The 16,697-nt window shown below is 50.9% G+C and overlaps 7 protein-coding genes across 8 annotated transcripts; 2 read left to right on the forward strand and 5 right to left on the reverse strand.

Moving 5' to 3' along the window:
• Nucleotides 1-1,086: 1,086 nt before the first annotated feature.
• PV05_04918 lies at nt 1,087-4,096 on the forward strand. 2 transcript variants are annotated; one of them, XM_013461374.1, is made up of 6 exons: nt 1,087-1,636; nt 1,691-1,777; nt 1,829-1,983; nt 2,033-2,806; nt 2,857-2,995; nt 3,050-4,096. In XM_013461374.1, exons 1-6 carry the CDS (start codon nt 1,549-1,551, stop codon nt 3,253-3,255), a joined length of 1,449 nt encoding a protein of 482 aa, XP_013316828.1. In that variant the 5' UTR covers nt 1,087-1,548; the 3' UTR covers nt 3,256-4,096. The 2 variants fall into 2 exon arrangements, with proteins under 2 accessions (XP_013316828.1, XP_013316827.1); XM_013461373.1 differs by having other exon boundaries at nt 2,857-4,096.
• A 3,533-nt stretch (nt 4,097-7,629) lies between these two features.
• On the reverse strand, nt 7,630-7,944 carry PV05_04919 (60S ribosomal protein L29; the record flags this gene model as incomplete). The annotated part of the gene is made up of 2 exons (XM_013461375.1): nt 7,630-7,768; nt 7,856-7,944. The coding sequence occupies 2 exons, from the start codon at nt 7,942-7,944 to the stop codon at nt 7,630-7,632; spliced, it is 228 nt and encodes a 75-aa protein (XP_013316829.1).
• Nucleotides 7,945-8,162: 218 nt separating this feature from the next.
• Nucleotides 8,163-11,743, reverse strand: PV05_04920 (uncharacterized protein). Its single transcript, XM_013461376.1, has 3 exons — nt 11,494-11,743; nt 9,880-11,443; nt 8,163-9,829 (listed from the first exon to the last, which is right to left on the reverse strand). The coding sequence occupies exons 1-3, from the start codon at nt 11,503-11,505 to the stop codon at nt 8,310-8,312; spliced, it is 3,096 nt and encodes a 1,031-aa protein (XP_013316830.1). The 5' UTR covers nt 11,506-11,743; the 3' UTR covers nt 8,163-8,309.
• Nucleotides 11,744-12,080: 337 nt separating this feature from the next.
• On the forward strand, nt 12,081-12,819 carry PV05_04921 (uncharacterized protein). The gene has a single exon (XM_013461377.1). The coding sequence runs from the start codon at nt 12,248-12,250 to the stop codon at nt 12,632-12,634; it is 387 nt and encodes a 128-aa protein (XP_013316831.1). The 5' UTR covers nt 12,081-12,247; the 3' UTR covers nt 12,635-12,819.
• On the reverse strand, nt 12,780-13,223 carry PV05_04922 (uncharacterized protein; the record flags this gene model as incomplete). Its single annotated transcript, XM_013461378.1, has 1 exon — nt 12,780-13,223. One exon carries the CDS (start codon nt 13,221-13,223, stop codon nt 12,780-12,782), a length of 444 nt encoding a protein of 147 aa, XP_013316832.1.
• A 449-nt stretch (nt 13,224-13,672) lies between these two features.
• Nucleotides 13,673-14,284, reverse strand: PV05_04923 (uncharacterized protein; the record flags this gene model as incomplete). The annotated part of the gene is made up of 1 exon (XM_013461379.1): nt 13,673-14,284. One exon carries the CDS (start codon nt 14,282-14,284, stop codon nt 13,673-13,675), a length of 612 nt encoding a protein of 203 aa, XP_013316833.1.
• Nucleotides 14,285-15,623: 1,339 nt separating this feature from the next.
• PV05_04924 (S-formylglutathione hydrolase) lies at nt 15,624-16,604 on the reverse strand (the record flags this gene model as incomplete). Its single annotated transcript, XM_013461380.1, has 3 exons — nt 15,624-15,812; nt 15,869-16,290; nt 16,340-16,604. 3 exons carry the CDS (start codon nt 16,602-16,604, stop codon nt 15,624-15,626), a joined length of 876 nt encoding a protein of 291 aa, XP_013316834.1.
• Nucleotides 16,605-16,697: the final 93 nt, after the last annotated feature.

Genomic DNA, 16,697 nt, shown 5'->3' on the forward strand with positions numbered 1-16,697 from the left:
TAACGGGGTGACAGCTTGGTGAAGTTGCTGTGACTTAAGAGCGAAAGAAGCGATGAGAATAATGCAGCTCGATTCGAGGATATACTTATTCCTGCCACCATCTGCCTACCGGAAGGGGAGGGAACATTTGTCTGTCAGCTCGGCAGATCCCGGCTTGGCAACAGCAAAAGGCACACACACGCCTATGACACTGAGCAGCAGCGAGCAGAGATGGTCAAAACTATTCCAGCACGAAAGTCATCATTTACCCTCCTCGTCTCTCGCACACATATATTCAATCGTCCAATATATCATCTCCCGCTTCATCAACATCCGCCAACATCGCACCAGCTTCGCAACACTGTCCCTCGCCAACCCGGATCGCTTATCTTGTCCGCTTTCAAGCGTTCCGCGGCATGAAAAATCATGTCAGACAAAAGCTGACCTGGGCCTGGATGCAACCCAATCATCATTCCAACTCATGGCGGTCTTCCTCCTGACTTCCAAGGGCCCCTGGTACCTGGTGGAGACCCTTGCTAGCGCTCGCATGTCCCCTGGTGTCCTCCATGTACTCCGTACCCCTGGTCTCATTTTCCCGACACCTGAACGCGTTGGCGAAAGGTCGTATTCTCTATCCAATCCTACGCAATTCTTCACTTTCTCGGTCGCAATTTGCTCTCGGCCTTATCCTGTACCGTTACTTCTCGCACAACCGTTGGTCGACCAGGCGTTTGGCCGTTTGCTGCAACACGCCGGCTGCTGAGGCAGCGACTGAGCAATTCCAGATCTATTCTTAATTGGCGAAAAACATGGCTCAAGGATAACGAGCGGAAAATGCATCGCGCCACTCAATGCTCTCAGCGACTTGAGCCCTTCTGATCGCACCTTCTCGTCCCTTTGTTTGCCCGCTGCCTTTTTCGGCCTCACTCTTTGAGCCCGGCCATTGGGTCTCTTTGCTCTAACCCGTACCAGTCATACAAAGTGGGTGCAGCGTGCCTGGCAGCCATTCTCCACCACGGCTTTTCGTATCGAATCCACTTTCACGACATGCTACCTCAAGGAAACCATCGTCTCCCCGTCGTACGGAGTACCTACTTCACCACCCAAGACACCGCTAGACGAACGTTTTCCTTCTCAGCTGCAGGTCCCAGACCTCCAGGCACCTGTACCACCCGCCAATGAATATCCACTAATTCCGATTCCCAGCAAGCCAGCATCCTCCACCCCGCCGAATCCTCGTTCTCGTCATAGTGAACATGGGTAAGCCCTGACACATCTCCCTCTTCAACAACTCAAAGCTTTGCTCCTTTGCGTGTCTCGATCCTTTCCCGAGAGTGCTCTGTCATCCCTCCTTGACAATACATTGTTGAGAGCGACCTGAACCCTTCATATTCGTCCCACCCACCCACCATTACAAACACCCTTTCCACATCCACTCTTTTACACCACCTTCATCCTCAGTCACGCGCTCGAGCTGGACGAATATCCTCTCAATCCTCGCAAATCCGAAAATTTCGAGCCGCAGTCATGAGCACATAGTATCATTTGTTCTGGTGCGGTGCCTAACACATGCTACATATGGCCACGTCCTCTGAACTTCGGGGTTTATGCCTTGCTCCCTTTTTCGCAGAGAGCGCCTTTCCAGACACAGGTGGCTGTACGTATCCGCCCGTCCAGCATAGCTACCCGAGAATGGTGCTGATGTTCTCAGTTATATCTGGGCGCTTTTGTATGCCCCTGACTGGCAATTACACATGTTGCTTGCCCTGTCCAACTACCGACTGGACCTACCGTGATGGTACCTTTTCCATTCGAAGGACTTGATGGACGATTACTGAGCCTAGTGCAGGATTCGAAAGCCGGACAGAGATTGCGAACTGGGTCAATGTGGCAGCATTCGTCCTGTCGATATACCTGATGCTCTCGTTCATTGTACTCCCTGTCAAATTCACCCACAGGCATTATCTCAGTGTCTGCTTGGCGCTGGGTGTCATCTTCATTGAGGTTTGTGACATGGAGTTGGACATGGGCCCTGGGCTGACACTGCTGCCAGCTCGCCTTTATCGTACCACTTGCCGGGAGACCCGAGCAATGCTTCAACGAAATCACTCCCAACGACATGCGCACCAGCGGAGTTTGCGCAATCAGCGGCGCCTTTTTGATGTTCGGTGGTTGGGCTGTAATCGTTTGGGTCTTCTGTCGTGCGCTCTCGCTCCACCTCCAGATTTGCTGGGAAGTGAGCCCTGGAGACAAATTCTTCTACGGGGCTTTAGCCTTTGGCTGGATCATTCCAGCCGTTGGCTTAGCACTCACTTTGAGCTTGACTGGAGTTTCTTTTCGCTTTGGGAATGTCTGTCATATCAACCACAAAGACGCGCTGCAGGACTTCTGGGGCCCGTTGTTGGCCTTTGCCGCCCTCGCAATGGTGCTCCAGTTCATCACGATCGGCTACTGCATCCAGGTCTATGTGAGGAGTCTCCTCGATGATAAGACCACGACCAACACAAGCTCTCAAGCCCCAACTTACTCGGGCAGTATGAGGACACTGTCGGCGAGGCAGGCCTTCCGCCGAGTCAAGCGAGTCATCGAGCTTCAATGGCGTGGTGCAAGTCTTGTTGTTGTCATTATTGCAGAGGTCGTATTTTTCTCTGTGGTGTTCGTGTCGATGGACAACAGCAGCCAGATCAACCAGGAGCTGATCCACAATGCCACGCCTTGGATCACCTGTCTGGCCACCACAAATGGTGACAAGAACCAGTGCTTGCCACTAGCAAAAGACTTAGTCAAGTCTGAGGGCGTGGTGCTGGCCGTGCTCATCATTCTCGGGGTGAGGTCCTCTCCATACTTGTTTTGATCTTTGGCTTACCCTTATAACAGCTAAGCGGGTTTTGGTGCCTGATGTTCTTGGGCCGTTGGTCCATGTTGCATGGCTGGCTGGAACTTTTCAGGACCAAATTTGGACGCAAGAAGAACGAATTCGTCTCGGCTGATGCCAGACATCTCTCGAACGACCCTCGTACGTACGAAATGCTAAGCGGAACGGGGACTCAACTTAACATCAGAACCCCAGATCGAGTCCTAAGTCCCAACCCTCGGGAAGGAATGTCTCCGGGACCAGATTTGAAGCAGGACTATCTTGGCACTGCCCGTGCCTACGTCAACCCCGTCTCGAGTTATTCCTACCCGAGACCTCCAAGTCAACAGAAAGACTGGGATCCGAGATCGACCCACGCCAGCCCTGGGGTCGCCTACGACATGAAGAGCTATCCAGGATGAATAATCCCCTCAGCAACAAGCGATAGTCCGTTCATCATTCATGAATATATACGTCTCATCAATGAGCAGCTGGCACCAAGGACGACAAACTTGCGAGCTTGACGAATGTCACAATCCAGCGATTTTGGCTTGGGCACCTACAACGTATACTACCTACTCAAGGACCACCACCAACCCCTCAACGACCACGATCTCGCCAGGTCTGGATACTTCAAGAGATGTTTGTATTATATCAAGCGGCATAGCAGGGGCGCGGGAAAGCGTAATTGCATTATTGTACAGCAGGGACCCTGCCACAAGTCCATCACCTTTTCGGAAGCCAAGGAGCCAAGTCAACCCGGCTGGCAGTCTTGGTCCCTTGATTCAGGGTTATGTTTTCTTAGAAGATTTCAATACTACTGGAGCGTCGCTTCACAGCGGAAAGAGAAAGCGAGCATTAGGAGGTCAAACGGACTCTCCGTTTCAGAGAAGCCTCCATGTGATTTATCAAACCATTATACAAAGAACGAGGAAGAGGAAGAGCGGCGGAAGATATACCCACGTTAGTCAATTTATCGTTGGAGGCGAGGAGGCTGGATCCTGATTGCCTTTTGAGACTTTGTGTCGAAGAAGAGAGAGCGAAAAGGCCCTGGAAGTGGATTCATCTAGGGCGGGATAGTCGCGAGGAGATAGAGATGAGCATGTCAGTATTCGAACAAGCTGAAGAGCGGGATACTGAAGACGTGGCCGGCTGAGAGGAGAACCAGACTCTTTCGAGAGCTCAATTAACATGCTCTACATCGAAACCTCTATGTCTTGTCTTAGATCTACCCGAACATGCTTAAGGACTGTAGGAGCATAGGTTTGCTATGGCGTCGGGAATTAACTTGATTTGCGACGCTCCCCTAGTTTTTCCACGATGTCCGGGTGTAGTCACTTGACGTGACAATGTCAGGATTGTTATTACCACGTGTTAGATGACTCTCATGTTTGGCATTTGGCACTCGACAGGAACTCATGGATCGGAAGTCGCCCCCCGATTTTTGAACGAGGCTCCCGCTCTAGATTCCGCCATTATGCCGAGTGCAAAAGCTGAAGTCTGATCAAGGTTCGTTCGCCTCTGGGGATTTCTGAAGCTGTTCCGGCCCATGCAGGGGTGGAAGTGTTTGAGAATATGTATGTCAGCGGGATGCGAGCCTGTCAAATCTGGGACCTCGAAGCGGACAAGGAGATCCACGGGAATTTGAAGGTCCGGTAAATATCTGCCGGAGCAGATATTTCATCATTGAGGTCTGAAGCTCGTTCGAAGGGTTTTCTTGTCGTCGACTCAAAATGCTTTCTCGCCTCACAAATCGCCTTGAAGTGCGAGAACCAAAATTGGCAACATCTTCTGTGGCACATGCACACGAGGCAGAGAATCCGTTCTCTGTTTTCTTCGGGCTGCCATCTACGATGTAGCTGGAACGTGGCATTCCGACTATTCGTCTGGACGAGGCTGTTGAGTTCGTCTCTTGTTCCAGGGGTCTGAAACAGTGCACCGAGAGAGTCGTCATGGAACACCCCGGAGCGACGAATCGCCAAGTATCTAGATGTTGGACCACGTTCATCTCTTCGCCCCAGCAATTGCGTAGAACGCCTTCGTTCATTGTCGTTACCAGATGTGTATATCATGGACATCCAATAGATCCTGGACCACATCAGAAGGAGGTGGCGGTCGCATAATTGATTCAGGCGGACTGAAGATGAGGCTGAGATCAGCCTAGCAAGTCACAGGCCCCTGCTAAGTGATTGGCAGGGTAGCAATGGAACTCCAGCAGAGTGCCACGTTTTCGTGGGATCAAACAACTAATGCCGTTGTTGTTGATCAAGGCTCAAATAGGCGTTTACTGCGTATCTTGCTGGCTTTCTCAGGAGAGTCCGGGGTACCATCCGCACGTAGCATCCATTCGATGCAACGTTGAGAGAAGTTAAGACGCACAAAAAGGAGATCAGCAAGGGTGCCAGGAAAATCATTTGCTGTTGCTCATCATCCAAGCATATCAACTGCTCGTCCCCAAGCCGGCGTCATGCTGTTGGTGATCAGGCCGTTGCTTCCGAGTTAATGGACTCTATAGCCATGGCTCGCAGAGCCGGATTGTCGATGATCTTAGACCGACTTCTTCCCTTCCTTGCACCGTAGGCGCAAGACACCCATGCAGATATGCCGGTCAGCAATACCAGCATTCTTCACGTCAAACCCTCGCTAAACAAGCATTCACTCCGCCATGGGTCTGTCCGACGCGCGAAAGTGCAGCAGCCACATAGCTAGGAGCCCAAGACGATAATTGCCGTAAAGCTCAAGGGTGGTTGAAAAGGAGTTGGGCTGGACTACCTTATGGGGTAGAGGTTAGGCGTTCCAGCAGCTTACTTGTGTCCCACCAAAGGATTTGGGGCATTTCATGAGGCCAAGCTCTGTTACCTCGATATTTTCTGAGCTTTCTTCAGGCCTGCCGGCGAGCTCAGAAGAGCTGACCCAGCGTCAAGCATAACAGCTCTCCCATAGCACATTGTGACTTTGTCATGTTGACGGCGTGCCGTGTGCAAGTTGTGGCACCTCCACGCCTGCTAGCACCCAATGTCATCGATCGATCTTTTGAGTAAACTGACAGCGGATCTCAATATTCTTTGAGCCTAAGCAGCCATGCACAGTTGTGGCGTCTGCAGAATGCTTAAGCAGTAGAAATCTCCGAGATGTGTCAGGACCGACTCTGTGCAAGGCTTAGGTGCCGAGCTCACCGAGCACTCCCTATTCCACTTTTGGAATGAACCCCTAGCGCAGGAGCGCTTACTACGGGCTCCTCGTCAAAAATGCTTCTTCCTCGCAGCTGCATGCACTATGCATACCGTTGTTTCACACGTCCGTGGTGGCTTTTCGAGAACTTTCTCAATGGTGGATTTCCGCGCCATGTGCAAAGCCAGAAGCGTTCAGACCATGCACCCTCAGCAAGTGAGGGGCAATTGCGATATCGATATGGTATCCCGCAGTCAATCCTCCGTAGCTCGAGGGGGGAGATCTGCAGATGTGTCGGTATGGCAGCAGGTGCCACAGCTGGTAGTAGAGGACATCACTTTCCTGCCGGGTGTATATCTAGATGGGCCATAAGGGAGACTTTCGAGGAATTGTTGATCACTGTGGCATCCATGGCCTGGGACGAGATGGTTGCGCGATTTTCTGGTGTATTTCCCCTGCCCATCGTGCACATCCTTGAAGTTGGAGCCTGTCGAGCTTGTGGTGCGAGTGCTGGCGGTGACTGGGATTGCAAATTTCAAACCCACCGCGTTGACGAGCACTTCGAGGCCCGACGTCTCGCTTACCAGGATTGAACGCGTTTGCTATGACCATATGGAGGTATATGTGCAAAAGGACATGATAGAGGCAGGGAACACTGTCAGAAGGCGGCTCAATTTCCTCATAAGAATTCTTTGAAATGACGAAAAGACCAGGGCAAGGAGCAGAAACCCTTGCCCTCGTCAAACGAACATTATGTGTGGCGTCTGATAGTCCGTCTCTCAGCCAAATGTAAGCGAAATGACGCGGGATGAGAAACATGGGAAGCAGAAAGCAAATGTCATGGTGTCGTGTGTGCAAGGAAGTCGCGTTCGGTGTACTCGCATTGATGTATCAGAAACAGAGCTGGAGCGAATCCTTGTGGTTATGGGGAGGAGGTGCATTGCATTGACTCAGAGCAGGAACTGACTCAGTCCTGTCGTGATAATGGAGCGACACATGTTTCTCAAGCCAATGTTCGCTAGATGTTCGCAAAGCAGGACATGCTTTCTCCCAGGGCCCGCCAGAAAGCGTTATGAGAGGATTTGGTGCACCTGGACTCACAGCCCTCGGTCTGCCTCGGCTTGTGACAGAGCAGAACATGACAGCAAGAGTCTCTGTCGCTAGGGATGTCACCTCCCGTCCATGCACCAGCCTCCATGGTTTTGAAGGTAAGTGTTTGGTAATTGGGAGGTTCAGGTGTTCATATAGGCACGATAGAATATTATCCTTCAGACATCGCGCATTGAGTAAGGAGGCGCGACGCTGTACACACAAATGCCATCGAAAGAGGGGGACCCAGCGATCAAACAAGAACCACTCACGGTCTCCAGAGATTCACATCGGCTCAATGGACGGGGAAAGGGACAGGCATTCGTCTTCATTTTCTTCTCGGCTTGCTTCTGAGAGCTGCGGGAGCGTAACGCCATTCCTATTCCTTGCTGGATTATGCTGACGATTCGCACCTCATCCTCCTTGTCTTGGTCTGCTCATTTGTTGGTCGATTCGGCCAGGCTCATAACGCCGGTTGGAATGCTTTCGCCCATTCTCTCATCGTACCCGAGGACCCAACCCATATTTTTGTATGTTTATGCCGTATCTCTCTTTCCCTCCTTCACCTCCTTGAGCGCTTTCATCGTTCCGTGCAGAGCATGTCTGTGGTTTCTTCGAAACTTGGGATCTGTGCCCTTGAGCGAAGGGTATCTGTGGGTCTTTGGCTTCTTGATGCTATAGTCGAATTGAAAGTCAGTCGGTCATATTCGCATCTGTTGCAGGAGAGGAGCAATCCTCGGCAACAGGAGTGCGTGTCCTTACCCGTTCTTGTGAGCCTTCTTGGCTTGGTTGTGCTGGGACGAGTTCTTTGATTCTGTTTTGTGGTCAGACCGTTTTTCCAACTTCCTCATTGCAGCGACTTACTGGCCATCTCGACGACTTCAGTGACCTGATAGAACGCGCAGCTTTTGTGTTCTTAATGTCGATTGACGTCGAATGTTGAAAGTTCATGAATTTACCAAATTGTGGGTTGCTCTCTAGGAAGGTTTGCCGCAGCCTTGGCATTTAATCCATCTAAAGCAGCATGTGACAACTCGACCACGAATCTTCGAGGAACACTGTATGCATCAAAATATTTATTTTCTAAAGGTATTAAAAGCGCTCTTCGATATTGGCCACAACCATCGTGGATGCTGCATAACGCGTCTCAAATGGTGTTTGGTATCATATGCAGGTCATGCAACGTCACTCCGTTCCTTAATGCATCTCCCGCTTTTTACAACTGTCCTCCCTGTGCAATGAATTTGGCAAAAAAGGCCTTGAACGCCTTAGATTCCAAGGTCGTCAGTTTCTGTAAGTACTCATTGATCATGGTGTCATTCATGCCCATCGTCCGGAGCTCGTTTTCCTGTAGCCAAGACAAATATTGCTCGCCAGTTTTGGTGTAGATTGTCTTCTGTAACCCGGCCGCTTCAGAAAGTGCTTGGCGAGCCTGTGCATCCTTACTGTTGAAAGATGGATTAGTCGGTAAACTCCAGCACAATGGGGAGAACCGAGTGATCATAAACTGGTCAAATCCTGGTAGAGCCGGCTGAGGCCCAGTTACAGTGCCCCCGACAGGACCATTGGCGGCGACCACATCAGGTCCACCCCAGACGGTGCACATTCTGGATAGCAGGATGAACGCCATCTTCGCCGTGGGGAAATCTTCCACATCTCTTGCAAGCTGCTCTATTGAGCTGATTACAGACTCGAAGATCGGTTGGTTGGTGGCGCTGACTAGGATAGATCCGAGATCGTTGCCTAAGATAACCATCAAGAAATTTAGGTACTCTCGCTTCAACTCGGCCAACTCGATTTCGTCGTCAGTGCCCGAGGTGCCCGCAGACATCCCGGCAAAGACTCGCTGAAGAAGGCCTGAGAAGAGTCGATCCAGGAAATCCGATATCTCGTTCTTGAAGCCAAAAATGACTTGATCCAGTAATCGTAGAAAAAGAGCCATCTCGTCTCTGGTGGAAGATTCCGTTAACAAGCCTTCCACCCATTGAGGTAATTGCTGCATCATTTGTGTGCCGACGATGCCGATTAAACGTGCAAAGGCGAATCTCGCAGCTGTTCTTATCTGGAATGATGACTTAAGAGCGGTCAAGGTAACCAACGTAGCTTCGGCAACTTGAGCAAATGCTTGTTTGGCTTGAGATGTAGGCTCGGCCCCGACAGCTTGCGAAGCAAACCCCGGAGTGAACTCTGAAAAGCCTCGCGCTACCGTGCCAAGGGCCATGATTGAGTGATGTATCTGGAGGTTCGCAAGTTCATTTCCAGTTCTTGTAGCCTCCAAGTTGCGCTCGATGTCGGAGAAAAGAGGTTGCATAATGACTTGCACATATTGAGCTTGTTTGTCCGGTCCAGCTGAAGTCGAGCCACATATACATCCAATAGCTTCAAACAAATACAGCTGGCTCTGAAAGGTCGAGTCTGTGGTTGACTCATTGTCCGACGACATATCATCTCCGTCTGATTCGTTCGGAAGCTCTGCACGCACAGTAAGAAGGTCCTGTAGGCTCTGTACCACTGCTTCGGTAGCATCTCCAAGGTGGGTCCGCAATTGACGAATCAACCGTTGGATTAGGTACCATGCTCGAGCCTTGACCTTTAGACTTGGGTGATGTGCAAGTTCGAGAAAATTTTGCAAGACGGGCTGGATATACTCAGTCTGCTTCTCAAAGAAACTGCTGTGTCTGACACAAATTTCCATGAATTGCAGCTGAATCGCAGGATGGCCGAAAGAGCCGACATCTGTGGAAGATCAACAAGCAGATCAATCACGAAAGGGACTGACAACTTACTCGACTGAACCATCTCCAGCATCAATTGAATTAGCTTTTCGGCTGCTGGAGAATTCGGTTTGTTCTTCTGATACAGACCACCACCTTTGCCTGCGACGTCGCCTAGTAAGAAGACTTCATGTAGGGCGAGATCAAGGTCGCGCCAGTCCAATTGCGAGCCCTCTGTTCTTAATCTTTGGAACGTGTCATGGACCAAGGTCGAGATTGCTTCGACATAGAGTCGCTCATCGGCTCCAGCGATGGCTGACTGAAGAGAGGCCAATCTTTTCCTCAGATCTTGAAACTCGGCCTCGTCGGTCTGTTCATCCTCCTGATTCCAATCGGCTGTGTCATCGTACCTCATCTTGGTGAAAATTGCTTTGATGATGGGCAGGAGCATGGCTGCCCGTTGGTCGGACCCTGTGTCTGCGCCTGTCCGTCGGAGGAATGCAAGAACGTCATTCATGGCGGTCAGTACAGTTGAGCAGACTTCGTCAAACACATCCGAGAAGAACCGGAGCAGATGGGGGAGGAAAGCTGCGAGAAGCTGCTCGGCTTTAGCCCATGTTGGGGAGCTCTGATTCTCAGTGTCCAGTATCTTGACGAGATCTGCCACTATAGTGTTGACCAGCTTGGCCACAGTCTCTGCGAGGTCTACATCGTAGTTTGACGCTCTGCTATCCCTCAAGGGTGGGCATGTGACAAGCTGCGAGATGACAGTTTCGAGGTTCAAAAAGGTGATCATGTTGATCTTGTCCGCAGCAGGCATCTTCTTCGCAACGGTCTCAGTGAAGACGTCGACGGCAGCATCACGGGCTAGCTCCTCGCCGGGTCGTGGATTGACCTTTTGAGCTCGCTCCAACTGGTGGAATAACAATTCAAGCATCTGTTGGTTCACCACGAGGGAGATGTCCACCCAGCTGACCCATTTTCCCACGGCCTTCAGGCACAACTCGGCCACAACATCATTGGAACTTCTCCATTGTGACAAGATTTCTTCCCACGAACGCGCGATTTTCTGGACATCCCGCTGTCGAACAAGATCTTTCAGTGTGGTTGCCCTCTCCTGCTCATCGGGAGATCTCGATAATAGAATGTCTCCTATTTCGTCGTGGATGGAGTTGAGTACTGTGAGGTAGAATACTACACCCGGGTAGTTGTACCTCGAGCCAGTCTCTCTTGAGGTCAAAGCCAGGAGGTCGTCGAAGCAAGTATTCCATCCGGAGCCGTAGAAAGCAGCAAAGAGAAGAGTTACGGTCTGAGCGAATTTATTGACAATGGTGCCTGGATCTGGAGTCTCTTCCTCAGAAGTTGAACCGTAGGATTTTTGCAGGTATGTCATGAGCTGGTCTTTAATGGTCTTCAAGCCTGCCTGATCCACCAGTCCTGCTTGCAAGGCATTGTTGACAATATCGAGGCAAAAGACGCGGATGACCATAGGCTGACGTGGGATTTGGAGTGATATGGAGAGGCATGGCTGCCATGCTGAGGGTTCCTGTCGCAGCTGATTGACATAGTCAAATGCCTGTCGCTTGAGAGTGGGATCGGAGGCAGGATCGTAAGCGATCTGAATCGCCGAGATGATCTAGAAAGGCTTGTCAGATGAGCATGGCACGCAACAACTTAATGACCTACCTGGTCATCCATCAGGTAATGCCAGTGTTCCTCACCCACCTTACAAATTCCGGAACACTGGTCGAATGATATAGTCACCGCATTTGGGTGACCAGAAGTGGAAGCACGTGCTTCCTGGACTATTCCATGACGGTGCTGGTGAGATGTTTCCTTGCAAAATGCTCCTTTTGAATCAACAAATCTCACAGCATAGATGTCGAATTTCGTTTCCGATATACGAGAATGTTGCAGGTAGTCATCGCAGTTGTGGCCGGCCCACTTGAAAATGACTAGGACTCGGGTGAAGTTCAACGTTGCCCACCCGCTGTGAAATCATCCAGTCTTGGCAGCCTCAAGCATGCTGCTTTTACAGCAATCACTGGTACCGAACTTGCCGAGTGCCAACTGGATGCCCCTATCATCCGCCTTGAGCATTTGCCCGTATTTTCAGCGCTACCTACGGTGCGCTCATAGGACGTTCACAGCGGCTCTTCGCTCTCAAACAGTGGAGCTTCCGGTATGCGCCGTTCGAGGTGAGAGGTCTTACGGCCGCAGCTGACTCGAAGACCTCGATATGAAGGCTTACGGACTACCGTTACCCGGCGGATCTACAGGCTGCCGATGTTAGTTCTTCCATATGTGGACATATATAACGGAAGGTGCCTGGTAAGTCAGTGGCATCTCTTCTTATACGATTGATACACCTCAACCTCCATGAGTGGCATTGCCCTACAGCTTGAATTTCGAACTACGAAAACATATCCAGGTGGACCAAATGGCAGCGCTTTCGTCGTTCTTTAAAGTGGGCTCTGCTTTTGCCCTAATCACCGGTACCTCGGACGTTCTCTTGGGCGTCGGAATAGTAGAGCGCACCACTGGCGTCTCGTTTCCTGTCAATTCTGCTGCAGCAGTGTTTGCCGACAGCCAGATTCGGTTTCTTGGTGGGATGTGGGCAGGCTGGGGAGCGATGCTCTGGTGGGCAAGCAATGACCTCCGCACTCGACGCGTTCCGTTGGCAATTCTTGGAGCTGTCATGGTCCTTTCTGGGATTGGAAGATCAATTTCTGGAGTACTCCATGGGTTCGGCTCTGGTTTGGTAGTAGGAGCCACGGCGGTGGAGCTGGTAGTGCCGCCCGTTATCTGGATTTTTGGAAGATGGTGAGGCCTGGGAGCGACAAGACGGATACCTATGTGAGATCTCACACTGACACATGTTACCTACACCTTTACATGGGAACATTTGCGGCTGGGCCACCACGATGATGGATCGACGGATTCGTTCTTGGAATGCGTCATGCCTGTACATCTCAACTCTCTCTTCTCTGTATGATTTGACTTCGTTGTAAAACTGTTTTGCTTCGCTTCAAGAATTTTTCGAGGCGGCGTTGTCGCTGTTCTTCCGGAGAGGTGGTGATGCGCAGAAATTTGCTCTGCATCACCTTACACTCTGTATCATTCTCATCGCTGAACAGAGCCACTGTTGCCCGAAGATCCACTAGGATAGTTCGAGTATCGTTTACGATACGGGCAATTGCCCTGATCAAAGGGCCCGAGAGGGTGACGCTGGGATCGGTCAGGCATGGTTGGACTACAATCCAGACAGTAGCAAAGGTGTTGACCTCTTGACTGAAGACTTCAAATTCTCTGGTCGCAAGGCTGACACTGTCACAAAGGTTGAAAAGAGCTTGACCAATACTGGCAGCAAGGCGGGCAACGCCTCCAATGCCTGCGGCTAGAGTCACTGGATCCATTCCATTGTGAGCGCAACGAAGAGCAGGCTGCGCAACCGGTGAGGTGTCGTCCAAACCCTCGAGATGGTCACGGACATCAGGCTGGGCAAGTACCCCAGCCCCAACTGTGATGAACGAACCCTCCGCATCCTCGGTAGGCCATGAGATTGGTCGCAACGGCCGAAATGTGCGACAATACAAGTTTAGATGCAGCTTGCAGACTCTGTAACCGATTTACATTGGATATGCTGCAAGCTGCCCTGTCTTATGCATGGCTCGGCGCACACGAATTGGGCTTAGCTCTCGATCTAGGGTCCACGCCAGCCTTACGCCTTACAACAGTGAAGTGATACGGGTTGGTTAACTTTCATTATTTTCTAGGTTATGATGCTCTCCAGGAGCGTCACCTTTCTAACTCACTGCTTCCTTTGGTATTCAGCTTCCTTCCTCGCTCCATCAAGACTGGCTGCTCATTTCTCCTTGGCAGCCTCCGCGTTCCGGTTCCTCTCCTCTTGCTTGAGGCGTGCCGATCGAACACCCTCCTTGAAATCCTGTATCTTCATCTCGCGTGTGTTTGGCGAGAGCGCCTCTGTCTGGCTGCCTCTTCTTTCCAAGGGACTTGGCGTCACGATGGCCGTCGATGGGACACTGCCAGTGTGGCCTTTGGCTCGTGGCGTACTCTCTGGGTCAATCTCAGTGATTGGCGACAGAGTGGGCACCTTTGCGAAGCGGCCAGAACGCGCGGTAGTTGGGGTGGCTGACACTACCACAGTCTGGGGAGGGTTGGGTGATGGGTGCGAGCTTGTATTTGGCGTCGCCAAGTTGGTCTGTAGCCTCCGAAGTGCCGGCAAGACTCTTGTGGCTGTAGCCCGCTGTCTTTCTCTTTCCTCTGCTTGTGCATTTCTACCATGTATCTGAATAGGTAGACGTGGTCGTGGAGTCTGACCAACGGCGCCATAGAAGTCTGGACGGACATATGGGCCGTATGCTGTTGTCCTCGGTCCAATGATGCCCTCAGAGTAGCGTACAAGCTCGTCCAGCGAGCGGTACTCGTACACTTCTCCGTTGTTGTCTCGAGGCATACTGGAGCACTGAATCGGATGGTTGAGCTTGCTGGGCGTGGTCGAACCTTCCGGACAGTGGATGGAGTATAGCAGAATTCTGCAGATGGTTGTGTCAGACGTTGCAGGAAGGAGAAAGAAGACAAAACCGTTTCCTGTCGACGGAATCCGAAGATAAACATCGCGAGGTAACAAGAGTAGGCGGTCGAGGGAAAAAGGCAGTCGATGTGACGCGTAAACAAGTTGTCTGTAAGGCGAGGCAGTGAAGTCGCTCGCATTGTCTGCGCAAGATAATGGTGACGGACGCAGAGAAGCTCATTGAGGCAGCGAATTCACCACCTTGTCGTGCTCCGGCCAGTGCATCAAGTGCCTTTGGCGTCAGTGCTCCCCCCAGAACATAATGGCTTTCTTGGGTGGTTGATATATATATGTATGAGGGCGGTGTAAGACAGTGCCAAACACAATCTATGTCTGGGCGCTGCTGCCGATACTCATGTTCGATGTCTTCTTTTCGACGAGATTAGGAGTTCCCTGACGAGAGACTGTGCCCGCTGAAAGCACACTACTCCAGGGTAGGCCTCTCAGTGAGAAGGACAAGGCCTCGCTTGTGCTTCATTCTAGGGGCCTCGTCCTCCGCTCGAAGAAGACGCCGGCTTGCAGTAGCTGGAAGCGGAGCTGGGGAAGCCATTGTCGGGTATTCTGTCATTGTCAAGTCCATGTCGATCGCATGATTGGTTTATTGTTCTGATAAGCTGTTGTAAATAGCGTCTTTGTATGACCTTTAACTTTGTGTGACTGCGTCCATTGAAAGGAAGTGCCAATCTGCAGCATCTGCCTGTGAATTTGGATCAGGCACAGCCTCGTCACGTGATAGAAAGCAAAAAGGGGTTACTTGGGAGTTGTCGAAGAGGTCCCCATTCTCGTCTAGCGATCTGGAGACTTGTATGTTGGGCTTTGCTTCGAAGCTTCTCTTCTCATACCAGAAGTCCTTGGCTTGAGCAAAGGCGGACCATACATCTTTGGTTGCAGCGAGGTACTCATAGTTAAGACTCTCTGTTGGGAGGACAGGCATCTTGATGAAGTTGACGAAGGGACGAAAAGATAATTGAGGCAAGCTGTGAATGGTGTAATATGGGTCGTATTTCGCAGCAGGATGGCCGTAAGCATGACACGAGTTGTATTGCGTGGAGGAACAAAGGACGTTTCCAACAAAGGCGAACACGACAGTGAGAGGTTGTAAGTGGGATGGACAAAGAGGATAACATTTGTTTCAGTGACTGCTAAAATCAAAGTCTTTGTTCCTTTTTCTTCCCGCTTCTATCCATGTCAGTTTGATACTGAAATGCCATTGTTTAACGTACTATGCAAACAAGTATTTTGCAGCATGATCGATGTGGTCATCGGAGAACGTAGCCATTGTGTAGTAGCTGTGATCGTAGTCTGGCTGGAATCTGACATTGACGCCTTTCTCTTGTCCGATCTCCTTTGCTGCGGCAATGAAGTTTTCGGGTAGTAGTTGGCCTTGCTTGTAGAAGTTGTCGCCAGTGCCCTGAACAATTGTCAGTACCGCTAAGCTGTCAACAAGGACGGACAAGATTCACATACCACATCGATCAAGATATCCAGGTCACCTCCTTTCCATTTCTTGAGCAGTTCGGTCGAGTCGTGCTCGGCACCCTTCTTTTGCCAATCACTTTCTCCAAAGTAGCCCTTGAAAGCCTTCTCTCCCCAAGGGCATTTCAGAGGATTGGCAATTGGAGCAAATGCGCTGACACTCTTGTATTTGCCAGGGTTCCTCAGGTATAATGACAAAGCACCGTGTCCACCCATACTGTGTCCACTAATGCTCACTCGGCTGGAATCAATTTGGTCGGCGAAGGCCGAGAAGACAGTCTTGGGAAGTTCGTCGGTGATGTACGAGTACATCTTATAGTTCTTGGACCACGGATCGGCGGTAGCATCGACATAAAATCCTGCGCCAGTACCAAAGTCATAGGCGTCGTCTTCTCCCTTGATGCCGATGCCCCCTGCAGCAATGTTAGATGTACGTGTCCCCATGATATTTCTCTTACATACTAGGGCTAGTATCTGGGTACAAGACTGCGATCCCCTTCTTGCTTGCACCGTGTTGAAAGAAACCCTTCTCAGCGCAGTTGTCACCGGTACATGTCAGGCCGGACAGCCAGATGAATAGGGGAACTTTATGGAGCTGGTTCTGGGTGTTTTGCGGAGGCAGGTAAAGGTTGAATTTCATCTCGCAGCCGAGAGTGGAGGAGTTGTGGGCAAGCTTGAGTAGCTTACCCCCAAAGGAGGCTATCGTCGCTTGAGTAGAGACAGACATTGTGTTGATGGCGATAGTGGGTAGTCTTCCTCAGATGTGAGCAGTAAGAACAGATTCCACGGACTGAGGGAAATGGAAAGGTGAATGTTTTCT

This window comes from Exophiala xenobiotica (assembly GCF_000835505.1).
Source record: "Exophiala xenobiotica strain CBS 118157 unplaced genomic scaffold supercont1.3, whole genome shotgun sequence".
Lineage (NCBI taxonomy): Eukaryota > Fungi > Ascomycota > Eurotiomycetes > Chaetothyriales > Herpotrichiellaceae > Exophiala > Exophiala xenobiotica.